Genomic DNA, 19,535 nt, shown 5'->3' with positions numbered 1-19,535 from the left:
TTATAGAAATTCTGAGGAAAATATGTTTCTTTCAGCTCTTTCTTGCTTTAATCCCAACTGTACACAAACGAGAATTCTCCAGAACAATTTCTGTGTTACAAGGAATAGTATACATTCCTGTAGTTACAAAGGAAATAGTAATACAATTTCCTTTGTATTACTACTGATTTAAGGGAAGAGGTTGACATTCATAAATAGTAGAGATCCCCAGATGATAACAGACTTAATTTTTGTTATCTTCCCCTTTGAATATTGAACACTTATATGTCAAATTAAGGATGTGACTGGACCACCTCATAGTGTCCAACATGTTGAAGAAAATTCCATTTTCTGGAAAACATCTGAGGTCTTGTGGGCATATAATAGAAAGACTTTTTACTGCTTATTCTTTGTGGTTTTACATGCCTTGATTGGCCAGAGAAAGCTTTCTCAACATACTTTTGTTCATACTTTCATTTCTGGAACCGGTGTTTCTCAGGTTCTGGGACTTCATGCCCACTATGCTCTCTCACCAAGGTTGAATCTGGCCAGGACAGTGTCCTCTGGTCTCAGAGTCAGGGCTGTGACTCTAAGTTAGAGCTGGTTGGTCAGGCTTTGAGTAGGATTTGCGGGAAGTGCTTTCTACCTGTCACATTTACTGAGCAGCTCTGGCAAGTTGTACAAAGGTGATTTATCACTGCACTGCAGCTTCACCTCCCACTATATGCTTTGGTCAACAGCTTGGGCATGGTGGAGAATATGAAATAAATCACATATTCCAGTGCAGCCAGAGAAGATCTCCCCCACTTCAGATTCAGTTGTAACATCATAAAATGCTTTTAGTTCACTGTTTAACCAACTTTTCATTGATCTCCTTGTAGAAATTCCCTTCTAACATACCTCAGCTATCCAGAGTTTGTGTAATCCATTTCTCATGCTCAAACTGTTCTGATTTATGGGTGTCTCTATGGCTTTACTTCAAGCCATACTTTAGATCCAATCTCCAGACTTTTCTCCCATCAGAAATGCAGCCAGTGAAACCACTGACCAGAGCCTGCTCTCGGCACCAGGAAATGCAGATGCTGTCCCTTCTTCCACCCTCCAAACAATCAGATAGCAGCTGGACCATTGAACCAGAGGTCACAACTAAACCATTTTGGGCTCTAAGGTAGAGATGTTATACACCAGTCCAGGCTCTCATAAAAGCACTGTTACACTGATCTGCTTCAGGCAAGATGTCAGTATATTCTTGTATAGCATTTCACAAGAGCTTCAAGTCGTACTTCTACAGGACATGCAGCAAATTTTTGACATATTTTTAAGATTGTGACATATTTTTAGGATTTTGACATATTTTAGGATCTGCTACCTAAGGAATATTTATTTTTCTGTGTCTTTACTCAGGAATTCAGGCAGTAAATAGATTTAGATTTTAGCCAGAACATGGCAACCCAAAATTTTGTTTAATATAATTTTATTTTGGATTTTTGCAAAGAGCAAACTCAGGAGAGTGAGTTCAGCTTTTTGCTTTAGTTGGTATCTAGTCTTTCTCACTGTAGTAGATGCATATGAAGAATATTATTGTTTCTGGAAAAGCTTTGTTTAAAAACTAGATGTAAATTAATTTTCTCATAGCATTTCTAAGTTCACCCTCAAGAAGATAGGTTATGAATTTCAACATGGCTTTGGAAAGGGAAGACTGTATAAAAGAACTGATGAATCACAGTTCTCATTAAGTGTGTGTCCTCTTACAACAGTTTTCCTTGCCTGTCCTTTTCTTCATGCTGGAGTCATAGATCACCTGATTAGCACTGGAATAACAATTTTAACATGTACTGTATATCTTGTTTCAGTTTGCTGGCAAGGAACAAACCAGTTGATGCTATTGCAATGTATCTTTCATGAATCCAGGCCTAGGTCTCTTCTTATCCAGTATGGGGATTTAACACCTGAAAAGAGAAACTAAAAATTTCCTTTTAAGTTGCCCTACTAGCATGTTTTATAGGATATATAGGTGTAGAATTACTCAAGCAACATGGAAAGTATGCACTATTTCTGTTACTGAAGATATAAGTACGCCAGCACTGTAAGAGTGGGGGGGTTAATTCTTATCTAATCAAAACCTGTTCTTTTCATTTCTTGTGAATGCACATTCACATGCAACTAAGAAATTGAAACTGAATCTTTTGATTATTATCATTGTTTTTAGCATTGCCCTGCTTATAGTATATGCAGTAAAGCAGTATGAAGAGGCACTGAGTAGCCCCTCTTGCCTTCAGGTCAGAATTTCTGGTAACCTGAAAGAAAGGAAAGCACCAGGTTATGACCCATTGAATTTGTCCCAGGTTGGGTATGTCTTAAAGAGTATTGAGTGACTGATAAAAATCAATACTTTTCTAATAACAAAGTACCAACAAACAAAACAGAGAAGATTCTTCAGTGCTCTGTCATGGACTATTGTATTGAACAGCAATTTCCTACCTTGCTGTTTATGTTTTTGGTTCTTTTTGGTTCTGAGGTTGAATATTTCTGCAAAAGAATTCTGATTACTGCAGATCTGACTACTGCAAAAGAATTCTCTTTTGATTGTGTGTGCTAATGGTCAAGATAAGAAAGTTTTTGTGGTTGGAGCTTTCATCTGCTCTTTGCTGTGGCAGTAACTTAGACAGTTAACAGTTTCTTCTAAAAGTCCCTTTTGCAAATGAACTCAAGCTGTTGTTTTTCTAACTTTCAGTTGTTCAGAATGCAAATCAATATGTCAAAATACTTGCAAGGTTTACAAAACCAAATGTTTGCACTCAGTCAGAGAAAATAAAGCTTTTTTTCTTCAAAAAAAAAAAAAAGCTGATATACTCTAAAACTTCTTAAATCGTTTTTTTTCCCCCCAACACCCCAACATCTGAAAGTCTTTAAAAATTCTTTTAATTTCTAAAGCTTTGCTTTCGGAATGAGATGCATTTTTCACATTCCTGCATTGACAAGTCAGTGTTGCTATACATCATCAACAGTGATGAAAACATTTTCTCTGTGTCCTTGGGCTATAGTAGTGAGATACTAGTGGAAAGATGTTCTTGTTAACAAATTATTTTTTTAAGGACACATAGATTTCAGTCTTATGGTAATGTCAACTCAGAGCAAGAAGGATAATGGAGTAATTTTTAAAGGGAAAAACTCAGAGATCTAAATTATCCCAGGAGCCCCTATCCCTGGGATGTCACACTCTCAGTCTGTTGATTAATTACTCTGGCCTCTATACCAGACTATGGTTCTACAGGAACTCTAGCTTTGATTTAAATGACATGCTTCTAGCCATGTGAATATAAATACAATCTTCTGAAAATATTTTGAAGCAGCTCTAGATTTTTTGCACCTATTGATGGGTTATTCCAATAACTGAAAACTATCTCATTCATTTTGTTTGGTTTTGGTTTGGATAACCTTGAGACTGATGCTATTAAATATAATAAGTTTAAGAAGGTTAACAAGTTATTAAATGTAACAACTTCATAATAAATTTAATTAGAACATAATCTGACCACTTCTGGAAAGGATAATAAAATATTTTTATAGATTCATTAATAGCAAAAGGAGTGGCAAGGAAAACCTCCACTCCTTCTTGGATGCAGGGGGGAATATGAGAAAAAAATGAGGATAAGACTGAGTACTTGAGACCCTCTTGGCCTTAGTTTTCAATAATAAGACAGGTTGTCCTCAAGAAAAATTTAGTTTATCTCATGATGTTTGCAGATAAATTTCTTTTTTTCAAAATACATTCAAGAAAAACACCCTTATAAAACAAGGAGATTAGTCCTTCTCCTAAAACCTGTTTAAAAATAGAAATGTTTTACCTGTTGATTTTGCTCAGGGTATATGAACAAGGGGATTTCTGGTGCAGCTCTTTTCCTCTGTTGTATAAATCCTCCTCAATTAAAAGATTATTTATCTGAAAGATGCGTTTAATGATAAGATAAAGGATATTTATCTGAAAGGGGCTCTAACAGCCCCTAAGGCTCTACTGCAGCCTAATGTGTCTGTGCAGTTACCACATAGGACAAAAAGTCTACCTGCAAATAATCTTCAAGAAACACTGATTGGAGGAAAAATTTACTGAACTTTTTTAAGGAGAAATTCCTCTCAATTAAACACCTCTCTCATACCCACAGGAATCTATATAACAGAGTGTTTGAACAATTAAGATTAAGAAAAAGTAGAGAAGAAATAAAGCTCTAAAAGAAAATTCCTTTTCATGTAGGTTCAGGGTTGTTTTCTCAGGAGGGAAGGTTGTTTATTTGTTTGTTTGTTTGGTGAAGTGTTTTTTTCCCTACAGTTTTAAAGCCTTAGAAATGTCATTTAAAGGGAAGCAGTACTATGGAGGTACATCCAGAAGCAAGTCACGTTACAGACTCAGGCAGTGTAATATCATTCATTACACATGCTTGGAAAGATTCATTCATGCCAGGATTCAAGACAGATTTTTTTGTTTTTCCTTCAGGAAACAAAGACTTCCACTTTTCAACTCTGCTTTTTTTTTTTTAACCTGAAATTGAAAACAATGCTACAAAGGGACCTCAAAATTCAATAGTTATTGAAATTATTGATCACTGCACTGCAAGGGAAAATATTTTAGGGCATGAACTGCATCCTGAAATTTAAATTCCTAGTTTGCTGACAAAATAAATGTTTTACTAAATTCTTACTGCAATCACTTAAAAGAGTGGTAGGATTATAATAACTGGCTCCTAAAAATATATATGTCACTTAAATTAGGCAGCAATTTCATAATAAATGTCCGTCACTCATTGGGATATAACACAGATGACTGAAATTCTGAAGGAAATTGATAGAAGTTTCTGATGGACACTGACTGATTCATTGATGCTATTGCACCATTCTTTTGACCAGGACCATTTTCAGAGATTGTATACTAATAAAATTCCCACTGATGTTCTTATAAACTTTGAACTTCAAACAAGTCTTTTTCTTCTGGTCAAAGATCACCATTTTTTCTTGTCTCCAGATTTGGAGATCTTTGCCTGATGTTATTGACTATCAGATTTTTATTCTTATTTGCTTCTTTTTGATCAGGAATTTTTCCTCCTTTCTCTGAGCAATTGGTTAAAAGCCAAATCATACACAGTCTTTTGGAGCAAACCTGTTACCTATTTTTATGTTGCTAAGAATTTAGGAATTAAAAATTAATAATTTCCCTGGGAGTCTTTCTAGATATTTCTATCATATTCCAGTATGTATTTGTACTTGAATTTTTTTTTTAATAAAAATTGAAGAGGAGAGTTTAACACTTGTTTTGTTTAGCTGATATCTAGAAATAAAGTGACTTGTTTTCACTTTAACGACAACAAGTGTTCCTAAAATGTTTTTTCAGTTTGGAGTATTTGTAATTTAGATTCTGGCTGAAACAAATGCCATAGGATGGAGGTTGCCAACATGACAACTGAATTCCCCATCTCTTATCCTCTTTCTAATAATAAATCTATTTTTCAGACCTTCTGATAAAATCCAGCCTTATATGAATGTCATTTAGCTCCTTTAAATTAATACAGTGCTAATGGAAGGTTTTTAGCACCGTGTGATTTTCAGTATCAATTAACTCAGATTCTCCCTGTACTTCTGCAACTTTTAGACATGTGCATATTCTAATTTTGTCTGTTGAGCTCATATATTCATACTCTTATTTTTGAGTAAAATTATTCTTGTTCATTTATTTCTGGCACAGTAGAATGTTCAGAGTAAATGGGAAAGGGTCAATTTCAAAATGCTGTTTTTCACCTCTTGATTACTAAAGTTGCTACATTTTATTCAGAGTCCTGCAGAAACTGATCTGAAATGAAAACATGAAACTTGGAAATAGATCCTCCTGTGTCTGAGTCTTACAATCTTTAGGCTGTACAATAGTAGAATTATTCCTCAATAAAGGCAGGAAGACTGCACAGAAAGGACACCGTCAACCTACTGAACTCATTAAAAAAAATCCATTAAAAGGCAAACCTCTGTAGTTAAAACAGAAAAGTTTTTTCTTCCAAATTAGGGCTCCTAAGTAGGTTCAACTTTGCAGCTAAGATAAAATGATTCAATCCAACACCACATGAAAGGAGAATGCCAGCAATTAAGTCAGACTAGAAAGCTTTGTTAGTGATGGAATGCCTGGCTGGAGCTTGCCCTCTGAGGCTTTACAAGGGAAACAGTCATTTATTTAGGCAATCACTTGACAGAATACAAAAGAAATAAACTGATAATGGATTGGTACTTCAGGGGAACCAAAGGCTTTTAATAAAACTGCTCTGGACCACCCTCCTCCTCCTAAATATTAGGCTCTCTGAAATGTAACCTTCCAGTAACCTTGCTGGGATGCACGGCACTGTGATTCACCAGGACACCCTCATTCTTCTCTTTTCAGGCTCCTGCTCACATGGCCACAGGCAGTGCCAGAATGGCAAGTGTTACAGAGCAGAACAAAGCTGTGATTTTGAAGACAACTGTGGGGATAACACAGACGAGAGTGAATGCGGGACTTCCTGCACTTTTGAGAATGGCAGATGTGGCTGGCAAAATTCCCTGGCTGACAATTTCCACTGGGCCCTCGGGGTCAGCTCTCCTCCAAGTCTCAGACCTCCCAGGGACCACACTCTTGGAAATAGAACTGGTATGGTGTTAGTTCACAAGTAAGGGGAAATTGTCTTCATGAAGTGTCTCATGTCTTCACAGGCAGCAGGGGAGTTCTAAAACCTCTAATCAGGGTGTCATTTTTAATGAACTAGATGTATTACAATATAAACATATTAATTATCATTGTACAATAATTTTAATGCAGGAAAATTGAATCGTAGTTTCTTAAATGAGTCAGGCAAGATAATTTGATATTTGTCTGGAGAGAGGCATTTAGTCTGGCTGCAATTTGCAAAGGTGAGTTAGCTCACCTCTGAGATCCACTGGATCTCACTGAATCCCACTCCTCTGGAGCTAGAGGTCGTTTTCAGGAAGCTTACAGTTTCCTATAGTGACTATTCATACCTTAATTTTATATAATGTTAAATAAGTAAATTTAAAGAAACAAATCTCCTTTGTTAGTGCATGTCCTGGTTTATTTTGGCCAAAGCACTCAGTTATCTGCTCTTGTTCTTGCTGCAAGCTCTGTGCCTTCACACTTTGCTTTTGTAGGTCCTATAGCTCAGACAAAGATGTTCCCAAAGCTGAGCTCAGAACTAACCTAAAACTGAAATATTCACAGCAGAGTTGCACAAAGACATGATAGCAGTCACTGAATGTTTACACAAACTGCTGAAGGACAAAACCCAAAAAACTTCAAAATATGTAGGAAAAAAAGTAATTTTCATTGTCAGTAATATATATTTTTAAAGTATTGTCACAAATACACCACTGCACTTGTTAAATATGTGCTTGACCTCAGAGAAAAAGCAGATTTCTGATCCCATAACACCATGGCAAACATCTATGGTTGTATCTGAGCCAGGGAAGTGTCAAAGTTAGAATGAACCCATTTGTTTCTGCATTATCCAGCGAAGTAATTTTTTTGTGCCAAATTCATATGCAAACATTAGTAGATGTGCAATTACAATTTTTGTGTTATTTATAATACATTTATATTTATGTCAAATACACATTTCTTATTTGTGCAAAGGAAAAAAATAAATTTGAAAGTTCGGGAGAATTTTTTATGCTTCTGATTAAAGATGGAAGACTCAAGGACCATATCAGTTTTGAAAAACACTAACTCTAGGCATCTAATTTTGCAATTTCATAATTTCATCTGACTAAATAATTTATATGTTCATTAATATTCAAACAGACTAAAAATGACCAAAGGTAATATGAACCATTAGGGATACTTTGTGATTTATACATACATAATTTTTTCCCCTGTTTCACAAGTTTTTATATAGTGTGACTTGCTGTTTTGAAGATTGCCTTTCAGGAGACTTTTTCCTGAAATGTATCATGATGTGGCTATTGTGTGATGTGTTGTCAGAATTGCTGTTACTGCAGGGCCATGTAAACAAAGTGCCAGAAAACATGGAAGAGCTCCCAGTCTTCTACACCAGTCCACCCAAATCTTAAGCTGCTAGCCCCAGTTTATTCCTGATATAAGAAGTGCAAAAGGAATGGGAACTGGTCATTTTTTCTTCTCAGCTGAGGTTGACTAGTATGAGACTTATGAGGGAAATGTTCTTCATATGTCTCTGCATTTACTTCACTGAGTTTTGGAATCTAATTTGCAAATATTTTTTCAGTAATACATCATTTAATTTCAGGACATTTCCTATATCTTGAGGCCACTGCAATAAGCCTAATAAATGAAAAAGCCCATGTGAAGAGTTCCATATGGAAAGAATCAAGTGGGAGTTGTGTGATGAGCTTCTGGTACTTCAAGTCAACAAAAGTCATGGGACATATTCAGGTCCTGATTAAGGTAACAAAAACCCCTTTTCTTTTGAATATATTATCCCTGTAAGGGTGTTCATGCTCCTGCAGAGTGCCTCAGCACTGTTCCATTCTGTTGTTTATCTGACAGACTGGAGAGCTCCCACACACCTCCTGGTTCTGTGCTGGGTTTTATTACTCCAGTCTCTTAATGCTTTTGGCATTTCTTTTCCAAGAGAAGCCGTCTGAAAAGCCAAAGGAAATATTTTCAAATCATCTTTTTATCTTCCCTTATTCACATATAGTACCTTTCTCTGATTTTTTCCATGTGAGACTATTTTCATATTTTGCTGACATACTTATTGGTATTTATCAGTATACAGCCCTATTGTTCTGATGGGATGACACAAAAAAAAAAAATTACCAACATGTACAAAGTGATAATAAAATGCAAATATATGACTGCATTAAATATTTTTTATATAAATGGGTACAGAGTATAATCAATTTTATTTAGAAACATTTTTTTCTTCACTAAATGTGAGATGACCAAAAAAGTTATATAAAAAAAATGTCTGGTTGTTAATTAGCAAGTGAAAACAGAGACATTTGTAAAAAATTGGCTGTTCCTTTGCTGTTCATTAAAAAGGACTAACTTCTTGCAAAAACCTTTTTTAAATCATTATATGGTTCAGACTAGAAATTAATTCTTGTGTAGAAATTAATAATCAACATTCTTCAGACACAGTGACCAAATATGTGTTTGTGCTTACTTGTATCTGTGCATCTCTTCTGGTGTTTCAAGTAAAATCATGGTGCAATTTATTTTCCACATGTCTGTTAACTTCCCTTCTTTCGATATCTCTAATAATGCCTTGGTGAACTGCATTAACATTTCTGTTTTATTTCCAATGCATATGCTGGCTGACTTAACTTTAAATGTTAAATTATATGTTTTCCTTGAAAACAAATTGCTAAAAATTATTGCTCTGGATTATTCTGGATAATATACAAATAATTTAAAAACCTGAAGGATAAAATACTTCAATAGATTTTAGTACCTAGAGATAAAACCTAGGATGTGTCTGCCTGAAATATAAAAAATGGGTTCGTTGACAATGGGTTCATTGCCTTTGACAGGCATCAGGAGATTTTTTTCATTAATTAGTCCAAACACCCACAAACAACAACAGACCACTCATCAAGTAACTGTATATTTATTGAGATGTTTTTATACAGCTCTTTTTCCCAGAAAGGTTCAAATTTGTAAAGGAGGCAAAATTATTCCATCGTTGTAGCTGGGATTTTTTGCAGATCAACTTAACATCACATGATATGCTGTTACAAGGACTCATAAGTGCATATTTTTATTGGAGCTTTTATTTAGCAGTGTCTGTAGGAATATAATCTAATTAAACAATACATAGTCATGGGAAGTCATACTGAAGCTTCTCCTGCTGGTTCAAACTGCAATACCTTGGTATTTCCATCCAGATTGAGTATCCTTGGATTTAAAGTGAAGTTAATGTCAGTGAAATCAGAGCTCTAGCTAGTGATTAGCTGAAAATAAAAGATGATAAGATGATCTGGGAAGGTAATTACCATCTCAAGTTTAAAAACTTAGCAAATTGTCTCTGGCTGAAGTCATTCATTCCATCCATTCAAAGTTTACCTGAGAGTGAAGACTGTATAGGCAATGGAAAAGTGATGAACAATAAGATGAGGAAATATTTTTAGAGGCAGAATGAGGGAAAAATTTCTCTTGTTCCAGAATTATTGCAGTAAAAAAAAATAGTAAGAAAAGGTAAAAAGAAATTTTTAGAAAAATCAAAATTCATGGTATACATCAGTGTAATTTCTTAATCTACTTTCAGGAAGTCTAAGAATATTATCTATCATACTACTAAAGTGGTATCTCAGATTATGAGATAAACAACCAGAAATAAAACTAAAAGATCATAAAAGGGAACTATAGCCAAGCATGAACCTCTTTTTGCAGCTGGAGAAAATCAATAAATTTTGCTAATGGAATTTCTCTGAAGTTACTGTTGTTTTGATTTTTTTCTCTTTGTTTTGATTTTTTTTCCTCTTGAAATTGTACTACATATTCTTTGAAGAAAACCCTCTGTATTTGGAATTATAATAATCCAGTCAAAGTGATGGGCTGTTGAACTAACTGCAAGTGTACAGTATTCTTCAAATTGACCCCTTCAACATTTACATGAACAAAAGACATTGACAGTGCAGCTATTCAGTGCAGCTGAAATATCAACTCACCACCCATCTGAATACAGATTCCAAGGTTTTTGATAGCAGTGGAAAAGCAAACAGAATATTCCCCAAAGAGATCTAGATATAACTAATCAAAACTTTTACCAGGGAGATTTTGAGACATTCTAGTCTTGACTGTGGCAGTTATAAGAGAATACCATCCATTGCAGGAGACATTTCAAAGTTCAGGTGCAGCATGTTCACTGTGCCTGTTCTAGTGTTGGTGGTGGGGCATCTCATCAGCATTCAGTTTATTTTATGAGTCAGAAGAAGCTGTGTATTTTTAAACATGTTTATAGAGAGGCAAGCAAGAATTATAAGGTGAAAGGGATGATACATTTCATTATTCTGTTGATCTAAAATAAGCTCTCTACTGCCACTTAACTGTCCCTCCAATTAAAAAAAAAAAAAAAAAAAAAGAAGCAGAAGAAAATCAGCAACAAAGGATAAAACAGGATAAAACCATTTGTTGAAAATAACTTTTGTGGTATAAATGTCAATTGCTTTTGCATACAGACATTTTAATTTAAGAAGATAAAATTTAGGATCTAGTACAGTTAGGGGAATATTCTCTCAAAAACTTGAAACAAGCCTCCAAAAACAAACATGCAGATGAATAAGGAAGGTGAAACCTGTCATTAGTAACTCCCTCTGCTGACAATAACAAGGCCAATACACACAGGATCTCATTAGGAAGTTCCAGCGGACCTTACCCAGGCAGTTAATTAATTCCATCCAGTTAAAAATGAGCAAAGACACAAGGACATTCAGGAAAACAAGAAGTCCTGACTAGGGCATGGCAAGTAAAGGCAGGGCTCATTTATTCAGTGGCAGCAGCAGCCTAACCTGGCCATGGCAGCAGGCAGCTGGAGCCAGCATCCAGCCTCCTGCATCCAGCTGCTCAGGGCTGCTGCAGCACAGACCTTTTACCTGGCTGCTGCTTCTCTGCAAAAGCTGGGAGTCCCCCCCCAGTTCCCCTGGCATTGTTATTGCTTTTAACCAGCCCAGTGAAGGCAGGAGAGGGTTGGTCCTGTAGAAATGTATGACTTAGCAGGTGCCCCAGCACAGGTAGAGATGAGTCACAGTGGATTTTCTAATTCCCTGGTTAGTTTTAATGGAGTTAAATTTTACTATCCCACTCTGTGGATGTGAAAATCTGCAGCAGAGGTTCTGCAGATGCCAGCTGGTAAATTCTGGACATTTGTATTTGTGGGATCAAGAAGCTTAAAATCACATTTTCACAAATCAATATAATTGACCCTACTTCTATGGGAAGTCACTCAAGAGTAAGGCTTAAGGAAACTGCTTATTCTATCTCAGAGCATAAAATAGAATGTGTATTTCTACATCGATTCTTCTCACTGCCAGCATGAAAAACAATCAATCCCTCACATTTATGTAGAAGTTTGAGGCTGCATTGGGTTCAGGTAGCCTGAAAGCAGACTACTTGACCTCCATAAAACTAGAGGAAAAAAAATTAAGTTTTCAAAGATTTGCCTGCTTTACTTAAGATTTTGCTGAAATCGTGCTCCAAAAAATGTAGAGTATCTGTAGATTTAAAGAATATGGACATAAGGTTTATTTTGTAGACAAAATTAAGATATTAGCAAAATTCTTTAAAACTAATAGCAAAAAGTAAATTTTCCTAGTATTTAGTTCCATAAAGCTGCATAGTAGTAATGGCCTTTGTTTATAGTTTTAAACTATTTACTCCCATTACTGACCTGTGAACTGTTATTAAAACTTGTGGTTGAGTCAATGAAATGTCATCTGCCTAATGAGAGAGAATAACAGAATATTAGTCCCAAGAGTTCTGAAGGAAATCAGTGGAGATACTGTGAAATACAGTATTACTTGACAAGAGTACCTTTTATGGCATTTTTACTTCCCAGGGCAAGAAAATTTTTAATTTGTATTTCCTGAATCTCAAACAGCACTTTTTATCTTTTGAGACATTGTTTCAAACTGTGTTGTTTTTAGGCCTGACTTTGACACAATGGCATAAACATATTTCCAAGCAAAATGAGAATGAGAGACTGATCAAATAGTAATAATCAGTTTTCATTGAAAGCATAATTTTTCAAAAAGAGTTTACATAAAAGGTACAAATAATTATGCACAACTGTAGGTAAATGCAGATACCATTCAGTGTGTTTGATTTTCCCAGATTAGGAAAGAAGGAACTTCCCATTATGAAGGTATTTCAATCTTCTTACTCTCAGTTACTGGAATAAAATTAATTGTATTCCTATAATGCAACCAGAGGTAAGCATTCATTCCAAAGAGTTGATGAGAAAGAATAACATATTTCAGCATCCTTAAAAGGAAAAAAATGTTTTAAAATAGTTAAAGAATCACCCTTGTATTTTGGCATCTTTCTTGTGAAGAAGAGAGGTTTATCAGAGGAATTGTAACTTACATTGTTTTTCTAGAAACACATGTAAGTGGAATTGTTCAGATGTGAATTTTTAGGATTTTTTTTTTCCTTCTTTTTTTTTCTTTGAGAACTTGGCTTTTTCCTGACTTAGGAAAGGGGTGATGAGGATGATGAAGGATAGAGTGTGACTAGGGCATGTCTCTGCCATGCAGGGCAGTCTGACAGATTCAGGCAGAGTGATGCACAGAGTCATCACTCACCAATAGCCTGCAACATTCCCCCTGGAGTCACAAGCCGTGTGTCCCAGAGCTAGTGACACCCTCCTAACTTCTACTCCAGCCTGGCACCAAAGAGCACAATGTGGCAGAGATAAAAAATGAGACTTTCAGTCTCCCCCAGACTGCACAGCTCCCTAGTGTTGTTTCACTGAACCCATTCCTAAAGCCAGAGATCACTGGGAATTATTTACTTTATTGATTTGTCATCTTATAATCTCAAAGAGTGCCATCACATTGCTGCTTTTTAGCACATGAGACTTTGAAGTGATTCTGGGCAGACATATTTTTCTAGCACTTTTCAGCAGTGGAAGTTGGGATTTAAATGGATCTCAGGGCAGAGTTCTTTGAAGGATCATAGAGCTGCTGTTTAATGATTTTTTACAGCAGCAACAGACATCAAAATCAGATTTTTTATAATAACTGTGAAACAGGCATAGGACAATATGAACAATAGCCTCTGAGGTATAGCCTTGGGCTTTCAGCATCTTCCACACCTCTTCTTCTAAAGAACTCAGAAATTCAATTAACCTTTTATTTTTGAGACAATAAATAATGCAAGATGTAACCTTGGGCCTGCTGATACCTTTTACAAAGCATAAAATATTGATCAGATGTAAAATTCCAAGACAGTGTCTAATTTTCCTGATCAACAACCCCACTTAGAAAAAACTTTCCAAATTCCTTAGAAATGTTCTAAGAAAAAACCTGAACATTTCTGAGTTCCATTTGACCTCAGCAAAGGTGGAAGATTTTTTTTTTCTTTTTCCTTTCTTATTGCTTTTTACATCCCAAAGCCTCTTTGGTCTTCCACTGAGAAAAGGGTTTTTTTTTTTTTTTCAAATAAATCCTGAACTGAGCAGATGTTATATTTCATCAAGATGTGAAACTTCATCAGGATCAGATGTAGCACTAACACTCATGGTGCAGAACATTAATCTGTTACAGGTTTTATATTCCTTTGATGCAACTTTTATTTCTTAATTCACGGATAAGTTTTAGTGTTGTGAAGATCAAGATAGTCCTTGATCTTTGGCAGGCTTGCAGTACTAAGTTGTAGTGTGCTTCAAATTACTTTGATTAATCAATAAGGGTCCTTAACACAAGAGTCTAATTTTTATCCTTGCAGATTTTTTTTTTCTTTCTGACCTTCAGCTTTGAATTCTCATTAGATTCAGGAAGAAAAAACAAACCAACAAAAAAAAAGAAAACACACAAAAAAAAACCAAACAAACAAACAAACAAAAAAAAACCAAACCAAAACCAAAAACCCACCCCCCAAAAAAAACAAAAAACAAAACCCAAAGCCAAAAAGAAACAAGCAAAAAAACCCCCTCCAACCTAACAAAAAATCTCAAAACCAGCCCAAAACAGTTGTGTTTCTGTATTTGCCATAATTTATTTCACAATCATAGGAGGATCTGATTCTGGTAATTTCCTGTGGGAGTCAGACTAGGAATTTTTAAGTACACATACTTACAACTGCAATAATCTCAAAGTGTATTTGTTTGTAGGTTGATCCCAAAGTCTACTTAGGCAAAGTTTTCTTATCATTGCACACACTAACATGCAAGAGTGATGCAGAGAGCAGGTTTTATTTGCAGCAGGGAGCAATAGTGTCAATGCAGGGGGAGCTTTGAGAGACACAGGTTTCTTCCCCCCATCTTACTATGCAAACAAAACCTTCCACAACTCAGGAACTTCACGGTGCTTGCTGGGGAAAGGGTCATTGCAGCTCAGAGATTAATTTCCTGCCCACTTGTGGAAATCCCATAGTCCATTCACAGCAGTTTCTCCTCTTTGTAGACTCAAATTCTTCCAATAAGTCTTTCTCTTCAGTCACACTCCTCGGGTGTCCAGCTTCCCTGAGCCCTTCCCCATGTCCTCATTCTTTTGTAACTTCTTTCTGCAAGGTTTACCAAGCCCTATCTGTGATTAAAAAATGTCAGGGAGCTCAAATAAGGAATTTTAAACTGATTTGAAAATGAAGAAACTATGTTAACACGATTTTCTGTTTAAATTAATGTAGTTGTGAGAGATGACACAGTAATACTACTAAAATCAGGACTTACAGACTATTGGCATTAAGTCTGGAACATGTGGGTGTAACTGTGTGGTCTGCAGAGTATATTTGATTTTGCCTTCAGCAGAACTGCAAGTAGAAGATGAACACTAAAAATTGCATTTCTTAGCTCCCATATACCAGATTTGTAGAGGGCCTTAATCTATCTGTGATCCTAGTTTTCCTTTGTTTCTAGTTGTTTAGATGATATGGATAGTTGGTGGGGTTTTTGTTTTTGTGTTTGGTTTTTTCGTAAATAAATCTTTATTAAAAGTACAGATAGTATGGAATTAAAAAAAAAAGAGAATTGTTTAGCTGCAATGCTGGGCTATAATGTGAACCAGGAATAAGTGGGTGTCATCACAATATGAGCATTTTCCTAGCAGAATTGGGGTCTTGTTTTCTAAAGAGAGTGAGCATACCACAAAAACCCACAACCTACCAAACAAGCAAAAAACCCTAAGCCTTTGAGACTGTATCTAACAAAACATGATGTGGATGCTTTTCAGATTTTCATACGAAATGAAAACTATGAGCTAAACTTTTTCTTAATTTTCAAACTCAGACAAGAGAGAAAAAAAATCTTATAATGGAAAGTGTTCTTGTTTGTTGGATGGCAGTCATGGAACATAAATACAATTACATATTTTAAACTTGTTTTAATTCTAACACTTAGATTAAGAAAACAATTGAAAGGTGGTGAATAAAAAAGTGCAAGTAACCTCATTTTTATTTCCTTTCAAAATCATCTATTTTCTCTAAACCATTATATGTCACCACACCTTTCTTATTATAATGCTAACATAAGTTTCTATACCATGGGTGGTGGTTTATTATTAATAATTTAAATTATTATTTGGCATCCAATTTTATGAATGTCAGTTTCTTGTTCACTGCAATGCAAGAAGAGACAGAGGTTGTGGAAAGGTCATATGAAACCACAGTGGAAAATAAGGCTAATGCAATTGTATAACTTTATTTTATGTCCTTAACTTCTCAGATTATTGGAAACTGTGTTTTGTTTGAAATCGCAGTGGACCAAGCACTCAATCTATATTTGGCTGAATCAATAAATCAGGGCACATAAATCTTTCAGGTTTTAAATAGTTTGCTTACACTTGTTTTCTGTACATTTATGCCATCTCATTTAAGCATCTGTGCTTAAATGAGTTTATTTTTCTGAGTCTGCCAATCTAACTGCTACAGATTTTATACAGAAGATGCCATTGCTATAGACACTTTTTAAACATCATCTTGAAATATCCCTTTCCAATAAAGTGCTTCTTCTTTTAAGTGACAGGATGATAAAGCTACTCTGCCATTCATGCCTTTAAAATCTTCAGCCTATATTTAGATGTTATTGGGTCTTCCCCTCAGAACCTCACTGCTGCCTTTCACGCTTTCCACTGAATAGCACAGCTCTAGTATATTACTGCTTTCTAGTTTAATTTAGTTTGATCTGCATGGAAGAAAAACTTCTTTAAATCAGAATTTCCAATGTAATCCAGAAGAGGTGCTATTTAAATTTTGGTACATGAGGCATCTAATTCATTTCATTGATCAACGAACATTAGAAGACTCTTGTTATTTAGGACATGGAAATATCATTAGACATGAAGGATTCTGCAGTGCCCAACATTATTCTGAGCATTTTGACAGTGTGATTCAGTTCAGAATCACTGTGTTCAATGGGAGCTCAGAATGAGAATGTTATCAAAAAGTTTATTAGCAGTCAAAAATTATTTAAGTTGATTTTCATCTCTTTAACACTTTATACACTGGCTCTATTCTTCAAGAGTTACTAAAGAGTGAGAGTTCTGCTCTTTTTCTTTTCCCAGTCTATCTGTTTAGGAATATGTGGGCTATGGAAAGGAGTTAGGAACTAATGAAAATCTTCCCCTGACTCAGTAGCTGCAAATTAATTAAACTTAGAATTTTCCTTAGTTAAAAGTGTAGTCTGTTAAAGTCAGTTTCTCTGGAATCTAATCTCTGTAAAAATTGCAGCCCTCTGCTTCCAAGTTGTACCAAGATTTGTTGCACAGAGAAATGAGGTACTTATTCAGGTAAGATCTGAGATTTTTTGGACAAAAATCTCAGATCAGTAAGATCTTTTTAAAGAGAGCACCTGTGCAGTAAGATCTTTTTAAAGAGAGCACCTGTCTAGAAAAGAGCAATGTTAAAGAGTTTGACAAGAGAATTTTCACTGTGTGTAATTAAAAACCTGATAATACTACTAAAATCAGGACTTACAGACTATTGGCATTAAGTCTGGAACATGTGGGTGTAACTGTGTGGTCTGCAGAGTATATTTGATTTTGCCTTCAGCAGAACTGCAAGTAGAAGATGAACACTAAAAATTGCATTTCTTAGCTCCCATATACCAGATTTGTAGAGGGCCTTAATCTATCTGTGATCCTAGTTTTCCTTTGTTTCTAGTTGTTTAGATGATATGGATAGTTGGTGGGGTTTTTGTTTTTGTGTTTGGTTTTTTCGTAAATAAATCTTTATTAAAAGTACAGATAGTATGGAATTAAAAAAAAAAGAGAATTGTTTAGCTGCAATGCTGGGCTATAATGTGAACCAGGAATAAGTGGGTGTCATCACAATATGAGCATTTTCCTAGCAGAATTGGGGTCTTGTTTTCTAAAGAGAGTGAGCATACCACAAAAACCCACAACCTACCAAACAAGCAAAAAACCCTAAGCCTTTGAGACTGTATCTAACAAAACATGATGTGGATGCTTTTCAGATTTTCATACGAAATGAAAACTATGAGCTAAACTTTTTCTTAATTTTCAAACTCAGACAAGAGAGAAAAAAAATCTTATAATGGAAAGTGTTCTTGTTTGTTGGATGGCAGTCATGGAACATAAATACAATTACATATTTTAAACTTGTTTTAATTCTAACACTTAGATTAAGAAAACAATTGAAAGGTGGTGAATAAAAAAGTGCAAGTAACCTCATTTTTATTTCCTTTCAAAATCATCTATTTTCTCTAAACCATTATATGTCACCACACCTTTCTTATTATAATGCTAACATAAGTTTCTATACCATGGGTGGTGGTTTATTATTAATAATTTAAATTATTATTTGGCATCCAATTTTATGAATGTCAGTTTCTTGTTCACTGCAATGCAAGAAGAGACAGATGTTGTGGAAAGGTCATATGAAACCACAGTGGAAAATAAGGCTAATGCAATTGTATAACTTTATTTTATGTCCTTAACTTCTCAGATTATTGGAAACTGTGTTTTGTTTGAAATCGCAGTGGACCAAGCACTCAATCTATATTTGGCTGAATCAATAAATCAGGGCACATAAATCTTTCAGGTTTTAAATAGTTTGCTTACACTTGTTTTCTGTACATTTATGCCATCTCATTTAAGCATCTGTGCTTAAATGAGTTTATTTTTCTGAGTCTGCCAATCTAACTGCTACAGATTTTATACAGAAGATGCCATTGCTATAGACACTTTTTAAACATCATCTTGAAATATCCCTTTCCAATAAAGTGCTTCTTCTTTTAAGTGACAGGATGATAAAGCTACTCTGCCATTCATGCCTTTAAAATCTTCAGGCTATATTTAGATGTTATTGGGTCTTCCCCTCAGAACCTCACTGCTGCCTTTCACGCTTTCCACTGAATAGCACAGCTCTAGTATATTACTGCTTTCTAGTTTAATTTAGTTTGATCTGCATGGAAGAAAAACTTCTTTAAATCAGAATTTCCAATGTAATCCAGAAGAGGTGCTATTTAAATTTTGGTACATGAGGCATCTAATTCATTTCATTGATCAACGAACATTAGAAGACTCTTGTTATTTAGGACATGGAAATATCATTAGACATGAAGGATTCTGCAGTGCCCAACATTATTCTGAGCATTTTGACAGTGTGATTCAGTTCATAATCACTGTGTTCAATGGGAGCTCAGAATGAGTATGTTATCAAAAAGTTTATTAGCAGTCAAAAATTATTTAAGTTGATTTTCATCTCTTTAACACTTTATACACTGGCTCTATTCTTCAAGAGTTACTAAAAGTGAGAGTTCTGCTCTTTTTCTTTTCCCAGTCTATCTGTTTAGGAATATGTGGGCTATGGAAAGGAGTTAGGAACTAATGAAAATCTTCCCCTGACTCAGTAGCTGCACATTAATTAAACTTAGAAT

At 35.2% G+C, this 19,535-nt stretch overlaps 1 protein-coding gene across 1 annotated transcript in view; it reads left to right on the top strand.

Moving 5' to 3' along the window:
• MALRD1 (MAM and LDL receptor class A domain containing 1) overlaps positions 1–19,535 on the top strand; it is a 237,004-nt gene that overhangs the window by 108,471 nt on the left and 108,998 nt on the right. Inside the window, exons 26-27 of the mRNA XM_030234818.2 lie at positions 6,395–6,640; positions 8,268–8,425. Coding sequence (XP_030090678.2) covers positions 6,395–6,640; positions 8,268–8,425 — 404 coding nt within the window. The remainder of the gene's footprint in view (positions 1–6,394; positions 6,641–8,267; positions 8,426–19,535) is intronic.

This window comes from Serinus canaria, chromosome 2 (genome assembly GCF_022539315.1).
Source record: "Serinus canaria isolate serCan28SL12 chromosome 2, serCan2020, whole genome shotgun sequence".
Taxonomy (NCBI): domain Eukaryota; kingdom Metazoa; phylum Chordata; class Aves; order Passeriformes; family Fringillidae; genus Serinus; species Serinus canaria.
This window is presented reverse-complemented; position numbering and strand designations above follow the sequence as displayed.